The sequence below is a fragment of the Malania oleifera genome, chromosome 1 (assembly GCF_029873635.1).
Source record: "Malania oleifera isolate guangnan ecotype guangnan chromosome 1, ASM2987363v1, whole genome shotgun sequence".
Taxonomy (NCBI): Eukaryota; Viridiplantae; Streptophyta; class Magnoliopsida; order Santalales; family Ximeniaceae; genus Malania; species Malania oleifera.
The window spans coordinates 108,103,897-108,119,506 of record NC_080417.1 but is presented as its reverse complement, the minus strand read 5'-3'; the positions used below and the strand labels follow the sequence as shown (position 1 = coordinate 108,119,506).

The 15,610-nt window shown below is 40.1% G+C and overlaps 1 protein-coding gene across 1 annotated transcript; it reads right to left on the bottom strand.

Moving 5' to 3' along the window:
• Nucleotides 1-3,300: 3,300 nt before the first annotated feature.
• LOC131158588 (ABC transporter B family member 19) lies at nucleotides 3,301-11,142 on the bottom strand. Its single transcript, XM_058113456.1, has 10 exons — nucleotides 10,511-11,142; nucleotides 10,303-10,357; nucleotides 9,692-9,867; nucleotides 9,127-9,327; nucleotides 8,467-8,726; nucleotides 8,064-8,380; nucleotides 7,743-7,966; nucleotides 6,702-7,521; nucleotides 6,340-6,581; nucleotides 3,301-4,740 (listed from the first exon to the last, which is right to left on the bottom strand). Exons 1-10 carry the CDS (start codon nucleotides 10,754-10,756, stop codon nucleotides 3,532-3,534), a joined length of 3,750 nt encoding a protein of 1,249 aa, XP_057969439.1. The 5' UTR covers nucleotides 10,757-11,142; the 3' UTR covers nucleotides 3,301-3,531.
• Between the last annotated feature and the right edge of the window lie 4,468 nt (nucleotides 11,143-15,610).

The window sequence follows — 15,610 nt, the reverse complement described above, 5'->3', positions numbered from 1 at the left end:
CAAAAATAAGAATATCATCCGCATAGAGAAGGTGAGAAACCAAAGGCGCCCCACGAGGACGATAGTAAGCTCCTATCTTATTCTCTATAAAATTTGTCTTTAGAAGCCGAGAGAGAACTTCCTGTAAAATAATAAATAGATAAGGAGATAAAGGATCTCCTTGGTGAAGTCCTTGAGAAGGTTTAAAGAAATCTTTATAAGTGTCATTCATCATAATGGAGAACCAAGGGGAGGAAACACATTCCACCACTAAACCACAGAATCTTCGTGAGAAACCAAAGCTTTCCAGAACCAAGTTTAAAAAATCTCAATTGACCCTATCATATGCCTTAGCCATGTCCACTTTAATCATTACATTTCCACCATTAGACTTCTTATGCAAAGAATGAACCATTTCTTGTGCTAAAAAAATATTTTCAAATATACTTCTACCAGGAATGAAAGCTCCCTGTTCCGGAGAAATCAAAGCAGATAATAAACCTGTCATCCTTGCAACAATAATTTTTGAAAAAATTTTGTAGATAACACTACAAAGACTAATAGGCCTAAACTTGTCAAAACTCTGAGGATTCTGAACTTTTGGGATTAGAACAATGTAAGATGCAGAATAAAATCTAGGAAAAGGGGACCCAGCAAAAAAATCTCTAACTGCATCAATCACGTCTTCTTTTACAATATCCCAGCAATCCTAGAAAAAAAGCTAAGCCAAAACCATCCGGACCTGGGCTACTATTTCTCGGGATAGAAAGAATAGCATCCCTTATCTCCACCTCAGACGGTTCATGACAAAGATCAATATTCTCCTCTTTAGAAACTATAGGAGATATTATATCAATATGATTAGCTGTTCGATTGGGTCCTACACCTGTTAAGAAAGTTCGAAAATACCTTACTACACCCTCATTAACGGCTTCCATAGAATCAAACACTTCTCCATTTGGAAGTTTCAATGAATGAATCATAGTCTTCTTCCTCCTTTGGTTCGCAAATGTAATAAAGAACTTTGTATTGTTATCCCCCGCCTCCAACCATTTCTTTTTGGCTAGCTGAGAAATACGAATCTCCTCCCTCTTTTCCCATGCTTCAAGCTCGAGTTTAGTAAGAAAAAAATCTTCCTCCATTTCTGGCGAATACCCTTCCTGAAGCTGAGCCTCTAGAGCCTCTATACTTTCCTCCAATTTTTTAATGTTCTGTTGTACGTGTCCAAAAACCTGTTTGTTCCAATTTCAAATTGCAACTTTCATATGTTTCAATTTACCAGCAAGTCTAACTAAATATGCCCTTATAACTACTCCCCATAATAGTAGATAATATTATATATAGGAATCTCTTCAAACTTCCACCATTAATTTCTTATATTAAATAAGCTAACCCTTTAGTTAACCCAAACAACCATTAATTCATATCCTTATCATATGAGACACATACCCTACATGTGGGACCCATATCATTCATGTCGGACATATCCTTTGGGATATAAATTCTACAACGCTATTAAAAAAAAAAAGATATTTAAAAGAAACAGCTTGTCCTTTATTGAGTAACTTTATAAAACGGAGTAAGTTACCATTTAACAAGATTATAGGACGGTGAGCTTATTGCGGTCGTAGAAGTGTTGTGCCTATGCATTTAGAGATGGCCACTATCTTATTAAGAGCATAGTCTCTCCTTGTGACCTAGTTGTGGGAGAGATCACTCCCAAGTTCCGATTGGACCACATGGTGCATTTCCATTAGGTAGCCAAAGTTTTACGTATCAAATGCCATAGCAATTCATACAACAATAACAAAAAGGGTTTAGGGAAGAAGATAGACTTTCCATGTTGTGTAGTTCTTGCAGGATGAGCATTTGCTAAATTTTGAGAGAGAGAGAGAGAGAGAACTCCATTATTCATACACTAAATCCACTATTGAAAATGATAAGAGTAGTAATCATAGTTTCCATTGACAAATACTAAATCAAACTGCTTTTCCATCAAAAAACATTTTTAACCCTGAACAATTAATAGGAAGGAGAAGATGCAGTTGTATGGCTTCAATTGATTGGGTCGTTCCCTTTTTCTTCTTTCTTTTGGCTTACTATTAGAAGCCCAATGAACATGCCATCTGCATCCCAAACCCCTCCATGCCCCTTTCAAGCTTTGATTAGGTAATATGTCCTTTTCTTTTTCTTTTCTTTTCTTTTCATTGAGTGGACGATTAGGGATGTTTCGAGAACATTTAGTGACTGATACTACTAGGCTACTACGCAACGTCCACAGAGATAACACAAACCATCCCCCATCATAACATGGTGCAAGTATCACATTGTCCCACATTCAGCCATATCAGTACACCCAACATTCAATCAAGTCGCCCGACATTATATAATTTGTATCAGCTAAATAATGAAAGAGAGGACCTGATGACAAATAATAATAATTTATGACTAATAATGATATGCTTCTCTGCCATGTGTCTCTTAAGTAATCAGTGACCCGCACCCCCGGTGGACCCTATTTCCTACCCCTTATTGCCCTTCCCAAGGCACCCACTCCCCTATTCCTGATGTTCTTCGCCATTCTTTGCGTTCTTTTCTTTTTCAACCATCCCACTGCCAGTGCATCAGTGAGCTGCACACAGCGCTAGTCACCATTCCTGCTTGGTGCTTTCTTGGTTTCTCTTTTGACAGATCAAGTACACAGTCGACATCTTTCTTTCCATTGAACATAATTACAAAAGCTTCAATCTGGGCTCTGAAGACCTTGGAAACCCCGGTGAGTTATTGGAGAGAGAGAGAGAGAGAGAGAGAGAGAGATACGGAAAAGGAAACCTGTATGTGCAGAAGCACTGCATGATTCACATAAAGTAGGGTCCTGATTAGCTCAAAGAAGGGCACAGCCGCGCAGGCACACCCCCCTCCATCCTTACAAAACCCTTTTCAGCTTTCTATTTATTATACTTATTTAATCCATTTCTTGCTGTGCAATAATAATTCACACCATCCGAGACAGATGAATTCGTCCCCATTTTTATTATTTAAAAATAGGATTATAGGGAGTTGCTGGTATTTGACCACCCCCTATTGATTCACGTCGGCAAAACCACACAAGAGATGGCCTTATCCATAACTGAAACGAAGTTTGCAAACACATGCAATGGGGAAAAAGCAGGAGCAGGGAGAAAAGTCGCCTCTTTTGAGAGCTGGAAAGGAGCTTCCAGGCATGCTTTTGTGGCATACCGTATAAAACATTTCACTTGCAAAAAGATGGAGGAAAGGCTAATCAATCACCCATCCAGAACTGATCAAACACAGCAGAGATTTGATTTATGCACCGCAGACTTTAACATTATATAATAATTGGTCCTCCATTGGGAATGGAGTGGAAGTTTACAGATGTACTCTTCACATCCCCATATCTACAACTATCATTTAACCCCCCAAAAAAAAAGAAAAGAAAAAAGAAAAAAAGGTTAACGGACCCCAGACATTGTTACCATCCAACAAACAAAGGTCACATTAATTCAATCAAAGGAAAAAATCTCTTTCATATCATATGTGATGGTGCTGTAACTGCAAGAGTCTGGAATATGCCCCTTCAGGTCGGCTGACAAGCTCAGCATGGCTCCCTTGCTCTACAATCCGCCCATCTTGTACCACGCCAATGCTATCCACCCCTCTTATGGTGGATAATCGGTGTGCCACCAGCACGGTGGTGCGACCCCTCATAAGCCTCTCGAGGGCTTCTTGTAGCACACACTCGGACTCTGCATCAAGTGCGCTTGTAGCCTCATCCAGCAGAAGTATTGTTGGGTCCTTGAGAACAGCTCTTGCAATAGCAATTCTCTGTTTCTGTCCACCAGAGAGCTGAACCCCTCTCTCACCCACTGGTGTTTTGTATCCATCAGGCAACCCACTTACAAACCCATGCACGTTAGCGGCACGAGCTGCTTCGATCACTTCTGCTTCTGTTGCCCCATCTTTACCATAGGCAATATTTTCAAAAATGCTAGCTGCAAAGAGGGCTGGTTCTTGTTGCACTAGACCAATCTTAAGCCTTAGAGACTTCAAATTCATCCTGCGAATGTCTTTCCCATCAACCATAACTTTTCCAGCAGTTGGATCATAAAATCGCTCTATTAATGCTATAACAGAACTCTTCCCAGACCCACTTGCTCCAACAAGAGCTTGGCTCTGGCCAGCACGGATCCGGAGGCTAAGGTCTTTAAACACAGTAACATCAGGTCGCGAAGGGTATGCAAAGTCTATGTGACGAAGTTCTATCTCCCCACGAATTGATTCAACTGGCACAGCCTCAGGATCATCAGGGTCTATCTTGGTGGAACGGTCGAGAATTGAGAAGACAGAGCCAACAGCTTCGCCACCCCGTATTATCTCAGGGGCGAGGCTCACAGTTTCTGCAACTGAATTAGCAGTAATGACTAAAACCACAAACACTTTGATAACCTTGGAAAAGGTGGAGATTCCCTTGCGGACAAGGTGCGCTCCATACCAAAGTATGAGAGCTTCAGAGGCATAGAGAGCAAGCTGAGAAAGGCCAAAGAGGATGCCAGACGATTGGCTGCGTCGAAGGCTTTGAAGCTGTGGGATGTGGAGCTCATGACAAAAAAGGGAGAGGATTTTCTCTTGGGCATTGAAGGCTGCCACAGTTCGGATGTTGCTCACACCCTCCCCTGCAATCATGCTAGTCTTTGCATGTGCCTTGGCTGTGTCCCCAGCAAATCCTTTCAGGGAAAGTTGCTGTATTATAGAGAAAATAACCCAATTAATTCCCAGAAAATGATATTGATTACCGGCAAGCAATTACCAATCAGTTGCAGTAAGATATTTAAAAGCCAGATGTTCCATAATTTCAATAAAAACATGCAACAGGCTCTCAAGAGTGTCAACCTTAGCCACCAGAGCTAAGAATTAAAGGTTATTTTAGTGACTTAACTCAAAATTAAGTAGGTAAATAAGAGTATAGGAAGAAATGGCAATCCAACAGCACTTCGTGGATTAGCATACAAGCAATCAACTTGATTAATCAATTCCTTTCACTTAAATCCAAACAAACGTTGAACATGCAGAAAACTTCCAATATTCTGTTTGTGAATATGGAATTGTCTTCCATTTGGAAATGGACAAAACTCAATATCCCAGTTCCATATTTCAAGACGCAATGTCAACATATAATCCCAAAGAATATGAAACTCAAATGATTAAAGCTTCTCATCAAGCAATCTTGCTAGAGATTTGATTTCCTAAACAGGATTGTGGGCCTTGGTTTTCTTTTTCTTTTTTCTTTTTTTAGCTCCCCTCACATGATTAGCCAAATAACACTGATCCATAGGCAAAGAGCCACCCAGGGGGGTCAGATCAGGGTCCCCTCCACCCAAACCCTACCAGGCAGACGCATGACATTTACAATTTGCAGGCACATTCATTGGCACTGTGCATGAAGCATGCGCAAAATTAGAACAATGCCAAGCACAGGGCAAAATGTCAGTGCTACAGTTGAGAGAGAGAGACTGCCGACGGGTAAACCCCTGAACCAAAGCCTTACGAATTTTGAATAGTAATTTATTTCAAGGTAGCCTCCCTCCCTCTCGGTCCCTGCCAGACCACCAGGACTGGCAATTACCTTCATCCAAATACAAGACCCAATTAAAAACAAAATGAAAAGCGCAGCAGAAGAAGACGATAACATCTGCTGCCAAAATGTCATAAATAATAAGATCACGGGGCAAGAATCACTGCCATCCACAAGGGCAGTAAACAAAGCAATAAAAGCTTTGTACTTCCACGTTCAACCCCACCCATCCAACTCTTTACCCTATGGATATATATATTATACAGTTCCTGCAAGCTGCAGTGTCGGTGCATATTGAAAACTGGTGTAAAAAAATAAGTGAAAGAAACAGGACAGCCGATAAAGAGGTTCATAACTAGCCTCGAGAAGAAGTTGTGCAGGGGCGCTTCTCAGTAACCCAAAGAAAGTTGATGAGGGCATGGAATCTTTGCTATTCTTTTTTGAAATTTACCGTTATTTATGAACTGCTATTAGATAGGGGTCTATGTTAAGTTGTGAATTTCGAGGAGCTATTCACTAGACTTGGACGGAGCACGTGCAGTGCAGTAGTATGGTGCCACTGTCGTTTATTATAAGCAAAAAGAAATGAAAGCCTGATTCTAAGGAGCAAAAGGAGCCGTTGGGGAGCTCACATGGAGAGAAATCATAAATTTGGAGTTACCCAAATGCCCTCAATTGCAAATGGGTCAACACTCCTAAGGTATACTAGCATTTTTCCTAAGTAATGGCTAATGAGTTTTTTTCAACTAGAGGAGAGGTGAGCTTACCTGGGCAAAGTTGGCAAGGACAAGAAGAGGAAAGGTAGCCAGAATGAGAAGAGAGACCCTCCATTCCACTATGAAAGCAACTATAAATGATGTGAGAAGGGATGTCATGTTTTGCAGTATCACCGAGATCCTGTCTGCAATAGCCGATTTTACATCAGCAGCATCTGTGGCCAGGCGAGCTGCAATAAGGCTTGAGTTGTGCTCGTCCTCATCGAACCATCCAACTTCATTCCTCAAAATTGCTGAAAGAAAGATGAAATTCAAACAACTAAATTTTAGAGGATCATAAACTTTGGTTAATGTATGGTTTTACCATGAACAAAAACTGAGCAGCAACAGAAATACTTGAAGTTGATTTATACCTGCAAGCATCATTCTCCTTACTCTTGTAGTGAGGTTCTCACCCATGATACTGAAGAAGTAATGCTGTATCAAATATGCAACAACTGCATAAAGACCTGCACCAATGTAAATGAAAACGTATTCCTTTGTCTTCCTTTCCATGGAGGCAGGGTTTCTATAGTAAAAGACCTCAATCATATTGCTCATCACAATGGCAAAGGTTGGACCAATAAAACCAGAAAGCACTGATCCTATAGCACCCATTATTGAATAGGGCCATTCGGGAGCATTTAGCTTGAGCAGCCTGCAAAAATACCCATCCGGTGCTGGATTTTTCCTGTCTGTTTCAGCATTTGAGACCATCTCTATCCGACCATCAGCACCAGTACTGTACTGATAACTCAAGTTCCGTAAACTGCCGGACCTGAGGCTGAGAGACTTTGTGGACAGTGAGTGGCTTAATCGTGTTGATCGGGAACGACGAGTTGAAGGATTCTTAAAGTCTTTGTTTCTCACCATTTCTTGAAACCGAATCAACGAAGCATAGGCCCCAGCTTTGGAGATTAATTCTTCATGGGTTCCAGTTTCAGCCACTTGCCCTTGCTGTATAACTGCAATTGTGTCGACATTCCTTATGGTGGAGAGGCGATGAGCAACAACTACAGTTGTTCTCCCAACCATGAGACGGTCTAAAGCTTCCTGAACAATGCTCTCAGAACCAGCGTCAAGGGCACTGGTTGCTTCATCAAGGAGGAGAATTTTTGGGTTTTTTAACATGGCTCTGGCTATTGCAATTCTCTGTTTCTGGCCACCAGAGAGTTGGACTCCTCGCTCTCCCACCTGGAATTCAACAAAAACAAGGAGTATAATTGACAATCAGAGCATTGGATTAACGGAAAGGGAATAATTAATGGAAATTCCTCTTTGCAACTAAATTTAGTTTGGTGCCAAATTGAGTACATTTTCTAAGAATAAATGGCGGTTTAACTCCAGTGTACTGTTTTAGTTCAAATAGTTAAAAATAAATTAAAACAGTAATAAAATTGGCTCATACTGCAGACCTGTGTGTTATACCCATTGGGGAGCAAAGTAATGAAGCTATGAGCGTTTGCTGCTGAAGCAGCTGCTTCAACTTCCACCATTGTTGCATCAGGCTTCCCATAGAGTATGTTTTCAAGTATAGTAGTTGCAAAGAGTGCAGGTTCTTGGTTCACCAGCCCAATCTGATCGCGCAACCATCTCAATTGCAGTGTCTTAACGTCCACATTGTCCAGCAACACCTGCCCTGCCCAGCCAATAAGAAACGTTAGTATAAATCAGCCTGTGTCACTCAACAACCTCAAGATTTTCCATCATTCAACACAAGGTTTTTCATTAATTACCCTCATTTGGATCATAGAAACGCTCTATCAGAGAGATGACAGTGCTCTTCCCCGAACCACTTCCACCTACAACAGCCACTGTCTTTCCCGCCGGAAAGAATATTGAGAAATCCCTAAAGATGATGACATCGGGTCGCGATGGGTAGCTGAAGGTTACATCTTTGAATTCTATATTCCCATTAACCTCTGTCAAACACTTCCCATCCGAGGGGTCTTGAATTATAGTGGGCTTTTGCTTGATGATCTCCATTAACTTGTATCCAGCCGCTTTGCCCTTGCTAAATGCCCCGAGATTTGAAAAAGATTGACCCAAGCTCCTGCAGATTAATCACCACAAAAATGTTATTAACAAAGAATTTCATCCAGTCTGCACGTGATGAGGCTGCTCAGCTCGAGATCTTACATGCCACCAACAATGGCAGAGAAAATTGCTGTGAACGCTTTCCCTCCATCAGTCTGGCCACTCCGGATAAAAACACCGGCATACCAGAACACAAGAGCCCATGACATGCACGCTATTCCATAGGTACATCCTAGACCCAAGCCTTTGGCCATCCCAGCCTTGTATCCAAGCTTTAGTGTGTTCTGTATTGCATCTGAATATGAATTGAGGGCCTTGCTCTCCCCAACATATGAGTAAACCGTCCGAACTTGGGCAATGGCCTATGCAGGCGGTCAAAGATTTAGAGACCAGTAAGTAATGGATCAAGCCCCATCGCAAAGTTGTTCATGCAAAGCAAATTCCTCATAAAACAGAATTCTTGTGATAATTGAGAAGGATGAAGAAAAAAAGAACATGTACGAACATAGAAGCCGTTCAATGCAGCGCAGATTAAAGATAAAAACAGAACAAAATGCTTTACAAAACCAAAGTCTTGGCCTCAGCTTCGGTCATAATTAAAGGGGAAAATAAAGAAGAAAAAAAGAGTAAAACAACATATTTACAAGCATGTAGCATGCAAAAACATCATCATGCAGAGGGTGAAAGGACCAGTTTGTAAAGATCTCCATTACTTTATTCTAAAGGCTATGTCACAGGTGGTTAGAAAATGATGAAGCTCACCTGCTCTGCAATTATACCGGCGTTGGCATAGGATTCGCGACTCTTGGACGTGAGGCCGGTGAGGGTGTAAGCATATAATCCTCCGGCGAAAGCGATTCCCGGAATCACTGCCACACTCAGCAGAGCTAGCCTCCATGCCGAAAGAAAGCCCACCACTAAACCAGCCAGAAATGTTGATAGATAGTGTATGAAATTCCCAACCTAAAATTACCCACAACACAAATTTTAAAACATCACTTATATTACAAACAAAATGAAAATTTTTCGCCAAAATAAATCATCTCTCAATCTCAAAGCTCGAGTTTAATTACGGAAAGTGGACATTGGCGCAGAGTAACTCAGATTTTGCTAATATGCGCCACCAGATGTGAGGATCGGCTTGATGGGTCCCGCATTAATTTAAAAACCAACAACCCATATGAGCATTCTTGCCATTTTAGTTGCCAATTAACCACAACACTGCTCTGGGGGTACTAGATTTTGTCCATAGCCATAGGGTACACAGAGAGAGAGAGAGAGAGAGAGAGAGAGAGAGAGAGAGAGAGAGGAAAAGAAAAAGGAATACCTTCTCGCTAATAGCATCTTGAACAAGGAGAGTGTCCGTTGACACACTGAAGACTATATCTCCAGTTCTAGCGTCTGTGTCAAAGAACCCAACGTCCTGCCTCAACACTGCCTCCAAATACTTCTTCCTCAACGTACTCACCTGCCTCTCCCCCGTGTACATCCAACATGCAATCTCTGTTTTAAAATAATTAAAAAATAAACATTAAAAGAAAACCCATGAACTGTCAACAAGCATCCTCAAAACCCATAGATTAGAATAAATAATGAAGACCCAGCAAACTTATCACGGTATTCATTCAAGCTGACGGAGATGCAGCGTTAGATGATGTTAAATTATTATCTTTAATTTTAAATTGGCAGGTGAAGAGAAAAAGGACGAAAGGTAGTCCACGGGCGACCACGTGCGCCCCCCGGCACCTTCCGATCGGATTTGACGTGGTCACACTGGTCTGATGCCACAGCCCACATGGTTCCAGCGAACCAGAGGGATCAACCCACATGAAATTAATAAAACTTTTGACAGTTCGAAGCCATGGTTGCAGGAGTTGAGGGAAATTGAATTGAGCAGAGATGATAAAAAGTAAAATTTTAAATTGAACTGTTTCTAACCTGCGTAGGATGATAAGCATACAACCAGTCCAAGAAACACGAAATACAGAGCATACTGCATTGACGAAAAGAACAAATAAGTAACAGATCTGGTGTCCCAGATGAATAGTATAGTTATTAAAATTGAAAAAAAAAAAGTTTGATTTGATTGTTTTGTGACTGAAGCCATTATGGGTGTTAGATTAGATTAGAATATCTGATAGCGAACCTTTGATACTTCCTCTGTCATTTTCCTCAAATCCGATTGGTTCTTGCCGAACCCATTTACCATCTCACCAAAAAGGAGAAAGAAAACGGGCATGGAGGAGCCATGGACGACGGCTCCTAAGCTTCCGGTGATCATGAGTAACCAATCGTACCTATCAGCAAAAGAGAAGAGCTTATAGAAAGAAAGAGTCTGCTCCTTCTTCTTCTCAGCTTCGGGCAGAGCTTTCGCCTCTGTAGCCTCCGCCATTGTAGCTCAAGACGAAGCTTTGAACAGCCACAAACCGTTACAGAAGAAGCGAATAAAAGAGAAAGGGACGCAGAGTCCAGAAAATGAGGCAAAACTCAACAGGGTTTCTCCAGAGACCGTTGGTTTGAGCTTTTAAGCCATTAAAGGAGAGATCTGAGCTGAGTGAACAGTCAATGTTTTGATACAATGCAAGGATGCTTATAAGAACAGTGACTTTTCACCATTAGAGAGGGCTGAGAGATCTCCAACCCTCTTTTTCCTTTCTATTTTTTTCTGTCTCGAACTGACAATGTCTGCTTGGGTTTCTCCAAGACTATGGAGACTCACTCCAGAGAGAGAGAGAGAGAGAGACCAGTATGGTCAAAGAAGGTGGAGGAAATGAGTTCAACGAGACAGTGGAGTGAGCTTACTTATAGTGAAGGTCTTAACCATGGTTGTGGGTCTTGCCTTGGTTAAACGGAATCTGGTTTACAGTAGGGGTTAGCTATTCTGGCAAGCTAGTTTTGCCAGGGTGACCCATAACACTGTTCTTATGCACCAGCATGTTAGATTTTGTGAAGCTAACGTGACAGCGAAAGATTTGTCTTTCTAACTACGGACGAATTAGGGTTGTGGAAATCAAGGACGGGAAAGCTGGTGCTCCACATGGCGTTCTTCTATTGGGCTGTCATTGGAGCAAAGATTCATTGAAACATATTTTGAATGGTTGAGCTAAAGGGCAGACCGAAAAAATGGATTGAGGATTTATGATCATGGCACAAGAATAAGTGTTATCAATTCAAATTGAAGGAAAAGAGGAGAACAACTTTTAATGAAGTAACGGTGCCGCGGTGGCCTGCAGTCTGCACAAAATTTTGCGTAGGCGAAAAAACAATAACAATATATACTATAAGAATTCAATGAAGTGTGGGCTATGAGAGTGCCTCTCATGAGCTCAGGTATTTAAATTTTTCTGGACTTATTTTCGTCCCTGAACTCCTGAATTTATCCTTCCTTTGGAATTGTGAGGTCAACTTCAAGGGGTGCAAGATTAGTCACATGGACCGTAAAACGGACACGTGAATACCCGGTGCGTAATTCAAAATATATATATATATATATATATATATATATATTAGGAGTATGAAGAGTTGATGGAGCGACGTGAATAAAAGATATAAAATTTTGAAATTATTAATTCAACTTGATGCAAATAACTTGAGTACATGTATAGGATTCATGGTAAACCCGTCCTAGTACATGTATCTATCTATAATAATTGCTATTATTTTACTTAGTGCAGCCTATTTATGTAGTAACATTAATTTCTATAAATATGCCTCCCAATTCCAAAGATTTTTAAATATTTTAACCAAACACAATAAATATATATATTTATATATATTAAGTTTATTTTATTTAATTATTTACTTTTCATTTCCAACACCTCTCGCTTAACTTTGATTTTGACTCTATCCAAAAAAAACTCAATGTAACGTCCCAAAAATAATTATTATAAGAGGATGTAATGATTTCAAAAAATAAAATATAATAAAATAATTTATTAATTAAATAATATAATATAATAATATATTAATATAATATTATATATATTAATTAATTAATTAATATTGAAAAATATCACTGGACTCCATTTTTCGACACTAACATTTCTACCCGAGTGGATTTGCCGTATGAGCAACGTAGGCATGTCTCCTAGAATAAGGTAAATTCTCACTTTTACCTCAAATTTTTCGTAAATCTTAAGCGAAATTGATGATCGGACACCACTATGAGAATTTAGGGATGATTCTCTACAAGTCTAGGGGAGCGAATTTCTCATGAGGTTGTCGTAAGCATAACCCCAAAACTAAGATAAGAGGTTATTTAGAGATTAATTGTTATTTAATTAATGTAGATTTGGAAATATTAGAATATTGGGCATTTTGGGGAGTTGAACTAATTGGTTTGTAAAAAATGTGAATTTTAGGGTTTGAGCGTCGAACGCCACGGGGCATAAAATTTAGATATTTTAGGGAGATCTCAGTAAGCCAGTTAAGGGGAATAAATTATTACAATTATTTTGATAACTACTGTTTTAGTTAATACGTGAAAATGAGTATATGATATTTGGCCTGAAATTATTATGATATGAATATCAGATAAAGCTGTGTGGCATATGATTTATGTTGAATTGTGGTGTTTTAATTTTTGAAATACAAGAGGTGATGAAAAGTGATAAATATTAATGAGTATTTTCTGAGAAATATTGACATGTGAAACATTGATATATATTACAGGAAAACGATTATAAAATGAAGATATGGTTTATTAAGAAATGTTGAAACACGTAAAACATGATATATATATACTATTATGAGATGATGAAATGTGCATATAAAATGATGAGAATATTTTTATTAAGATGAAATAAAATATACTGATATGAGGTTAATTGTGAATATTGAAACATGAACAAAGAAGGGTGAATAATGCAAAGTAAATACTGTAATATTGAAATTGAAATGCGATGATTAAATTGAGAATACTGATTGGAAATTCTAAGAAATGTGAACATTACAAAGTGCGAAAACTGCAATGGGATCATTGAAATGTAAATGATGAAATGTCAATACCGCATAATGATTATGGGTATGTGGTAATGATAACCTTGATGGATGTTTATGGAAACCCTAATGATGGGTTGTAATATTAAGCACGGTACCATTGCTAGTGGTGATAGTGCAACCACAAGGACTCTTGGATTGTGCGACATAACATTCGACTGAGCCGTTTAATAGAGTTGTTGTGCCCCCTGAATTCGGATCAGGACTATAAGTCGATCAGTCGTACTACGGCTGCGGGATATGTGATATGATATTTTGATCTAATCGGACCAGCCAACCACGGTTAGATTCAACCTTCAGGCTGCACAACCCTGACCATGGGGGGAAGCATGGCGTGGAAAAGAGATCCCCAAGGCAGCCATGAGTTACAGACGCGCTATTGATACTGGGAACCAAGGATACTCATGTGCTGGATAGTAAAATGGATATATGTGAGTTAATAACATAAATAATTTAGGCGCAGTAAAACTCTCCGCCTGAGAGCTTACTGAGTAAGGTAAGTGCATTGATGAGTATCAGTTGTAATCAAACACGAGTTAATCGAGTAAGGTTACAAATGATATCAGAGTAGAGGGGAGCTGCATATATGGGCATGCAATCTCCTTTACACAGGGTGAGTGTTTTGAACTAGGGATGTGTGTTTCCTCTAAGATGTTGTGTTTTTGGGAAATGTGTTAAACACGTATGTATATATGAATGCTTTAGTACTCTGAATAATTGTAATCTGGATAGTATGTATATATTGAATTCCGCTGTTAGGTTTGTAGTTATGAGATGACTGTTTACCTGATACCCAATATGGGTCGGGTTATATGGAAATGGTGTCAGAGTTCTGACGTGGCTGATGTTTGGTGATTAATATTTATTATTGGAAAAAAAATTGGAATGGAAAATTGGGACGTCACAGTTTCGTATCAGAGCCTAGGTTGCTTAGTCCTGCAAACTTTAGTAAACAGAAGAATACAATACCAGAATATAGGAATGGATTTTGAGGAAAATAGGAGATGGGTAGATTAAAATGTGAGTTAGTCACTGTGGAGGATGAGGTGAGAATTTAGGGTTTTATCTTACGGCCTAGAGACAGGAGTATCGGGGTTGTTTCTGTGTTTTTCCTGGGGTGACAATTTCAGGAAAGTCATGGATACTATTGTTAGGTCTTGTTTCTGAGTGGTATGACTGAATCTTAAATGGGGATTGAGGATGTGGAGATAAATGGTCGTAAAAGAGTAATTTATGAGTTATAGCAGTGTATAGGTTGTGTGATAGTAATTGTATGCTAAAACTAGTTGTTCCCTTTACAGGATGGATTCGAGGAACAATAACACAAGTGCGGGAGGTGATGGAGCAGGACCTCTCGGTATGAGTGGCAGAGACCCTGACATAGTATTGCATAGCGTCGCCTAGTAGGTAATGGCTGAGATAGCTAGGAGCTCGGGGAAGCAGAGCTACACGATCGAGCAGTTCACGCGTATGCAACCCCCATCATTTGCTGAAGGAGCAGACCCACTAGTAGAAGAGAACTAGGTCTAGGACATGGAGGACATACTGGAAGTCCTCTAGTGTATAGACGAGCAAAGAGTGTAATTTGCCACATTTAAATTAATTGGGGGAAGCAAAGCGCTGGTAAAAGTCGGTGCTGGTAAAACTCGGTGAGATTATTGGAAAAGCAGAGGCCTGACCCTGCGGCGATGACATGGAGTTGCTTCAGGGAGATCTTCTTCGAGTTGTACTTTCCTGCTACTGCAGGAGTGCAAAGGCATCAGAGTTTTTGCATCTGACACAGGGGCCTTTGACGGTGTAGCAGTATGCAACGAGATTCATTGAGCTATCCCAATTTGCCCCGTATTTGGTACCTGATGAGGAAAGGAAGGCGACGAAATTTGAGGAAGGCCTAAGACATAATTTATATGAGCGGGTGATAGAGCTTTAGTGATTAAGAGTGGCATATAGCGAGGTGTTGCAGCATAGAACTAGGGAAAAAGGCTCGTTCCTTCAGAGTTTCAGGCAGGGTCTAGTCGAGGGCTGTGGAGGATACATGATAGCAGAGGGGGACAATGATAGGGAGGGGGAGAACGAGCAGTATAGGGTAGATAGATGCCCCCTTCTTGCCCCATATGTTTCAAAAGACACCCAGAAGAGTGCCGGGTGAGGAAGGTTGTTTGTTATCAGTGTTGTAGAGACCCAAAGAATTATAATAATTAAATAATTAAAGAAAGGAGAAAAAGATAATTTCAAAAAGAGTATTCAG